At 33.4% G+C, this 2,326-nt stretch overlaps 1 protein-coding gene across 2 annotated transcripts in view; it reads right to left on the bottom strand.

The window, feature by feature from the left end:
* Positions 1-2,326, bottom strand: part of mRF1 (mitochondrial translation release factor 1) — a 34,888-nt gene that overhangs the window by 14,384 nt on the left and 18,178 nt on the right. For both annotated transcript variants that reach the window (XM_014432536.3, XM_014432537.3), the window contains one exon: positions 1,759-1,939. In XM_014432536.3, coding sequence (XP_014288022.1) covers positions 1,759-1,939 — 181 coding nt within the window. The remainder of the gene's footprint in view (positions 1-1,758; positions 1,940-2,326) is intronic.

Below are 2,326 nucleotides of genomic sequence, written 5' to 3'. Positions count from 1 at the left end.
TCTTTTTATATTATAAAAGTTTAAATATAATTCTATTATCCATTTGATATTAGTGTTCTTAATTTGAACCCAAGTATTTCTTATAATTGAAGAAAGTTATAAAAAGGAGCAAAGATTCTTTTTATTTTAATTTAATATTTTAAAAATTATTACAATATAGATATATAGTTGACCATAAAACTTAAATATGGGAAGATGGTCAGGGTTACGATCAAAAAGGAACAAATAGTTTATAACTATTTAATGTCCGACATTTCGTCCCACTTTGCAGGGCTTCATCAGGGCTGTTAAAAGCGATAGGTTAAACAGATCAGGTAGGTTAGACAGATTCTGTTTAACCGATTGCTTTGAACAGCCCTGATCAAGCACTGCAAAGTGGGGTGAAATGTCAAACATTAAATAGTTATAAACTATTTGTTCATTTTTGACCGCAACCCTGACCATCTTTTTATATATTATTTATAATAGAAATCAATAGTAGCTGTATACATAGCTCACAATGATACAGAGGTTTGATTATGTAGGAGGCGAAGGAATAGGTATTGTTTAAAGGAAAGGATAGACGAGGATTGACAAATGGGGATAGGAAGAGAATTCCAGAAGGAAGTTGCATGTATGATGAAGAATTTGCTAAATGAGGCAGTTCTTTGAGAGGGCACATATAAATCGAATGGTTGGGATCTGGTGTTTATGAATGGATGGATGATTGTAGAGTGAGGAGCTCAAGGATATAGGTCGGTTTTTTAATTTTAAAAATTTGGAATAGGAAAACACCAAGGAGGTACCGCCTTCAGGAGGTTGGATAGAGCCACTTAAACTCGGTATACCAATGGGAGTAATGAGAGTGCCTGGGAAACCTGAAGATAAATCTTATGAAGCAATGCATATTTCTTTAGTCTCAACTCTAGACCTGCAGATAGCCCTCTGTAGACCAAGGAACTGTAGTTGAAGTGGGGGAAAACAAGAGAGAGGGGACAGGAGCTGACGGGTATTCTGAGGAATGGAATCACAAAATTATTTAAGTACAGTAATGGATTTCCGGGTGATCTGGGAAATATGATTATTCTGAGATAGATGTTGCTCCAAGGTTTTTTACTGTGGGCTAGAAGTAAATCGATGAAATAACAAAGAAATTAAGGGAAGGATGAAATAACTTAAAGGTACTTGTTGATAATTGAAAGTTTGGGCATTATGTTTCCTGGAAAATGTTTTGCCAATAATCCATAAGTTTTAACTGAGGAGCATAATGCGGGGATCTCCACTGCAATGAACAGTAGACCTTGTTAAGCCCAATTTAGACAGACTTCAAGCTAACCGTCTTGAGACTAGGTTTTCCATGGCTAATTTTCAAAAAATTAGAATGAGCCTCAAGGTGGGCTTATATTTGACTTTCAGCTCATTAGGTTTACAGGGAACAATTTTAAACTTGCTACACACTTCTGAAGTAAACAATAGAAAGTGAAATTGTGTCCAGGAGAAAAAGGAAGAGACAGACCTAGACTGCGGAGGCTGACCTTAGTTTCCCATGGATGGATGGAGAAAGCAACAGATTATTGGTCTCAGTAAAGAATTGTCAAGAAGGCTAAAGTCATTCATGAACCATAGCACCATAGGCAGAATTAGTTGGTTAATTTTAAAATTAAAACACTTAAAATAAGGTGGACTCCTATAAGTCATAAAATGTCTTGACCATCACTCCGATAATACATTAGATTTCTTCTCTTGTAAAGTAAAAAAATAATATTTTTAATATCTTGCCTAAATCTGATACACCCACTTCTTCAGTTGTTATGTTCCAGTTTTTATAATCAATGAACCCACAATACATATCATATATACTTTTTGCGAATAGCATAGCTTCTTGCCCTCCCACACCAGCATTTATTTCAAGAATTATTTCATTTGAGCTAGGCGCTTTAGGTACCACAGCATCCAAAAGCTAAAACAGATTTAAAACAAGTAAGAACTATATATATTACATCATTTTTTAAAAGTAAAATTCAATAATTTAAAAAATTAAATTCATTAATTTTCAAGTACTATCGATCAATACTCAACAATAGACCATATTTTTGTAATTAATGACCTAAATAAACATAACACCTTATTATAAGAAGCCATTATGTACACTAAGAACAGGCTTATACAAATCAACAATAGGATTATAAACATCTAGCATGAAATTCTAAATCATATGTCAATGATGGATTGAGATAAGAAGGTGAGGTTCTTGGCATTGAAGTATAGGGTGTTTTTTTAAGCCCGATAGAACTTGAAATTGTAAAAAATAACACAAAAAATTAAATTGTAATCAAAATTTTTTTTT

This window comes from Halyomorpha halys, unplaced genomic scaffold (genome assembly GCF_000696795.3).
Source record: "Halyomorpha halys isolate HHAL.00 unplaced genomic scaffold, Hhal_1.1 Scaffold1071.1, whole genome shotgun sequence".
Classification (NCBI taxonomy): domain Eukaryota; kingdom Metazoa; phylum Arthropoda; class Insecta; order Hemiptera; family Pentatomidae; genus Halyomorpha; species Halyomorpha halys.
The sequence above is the reverse complement of the archived record's forward strand: the minus strand, read 5'-3'. Positions and strand labels throughout refer to the sequence as shown.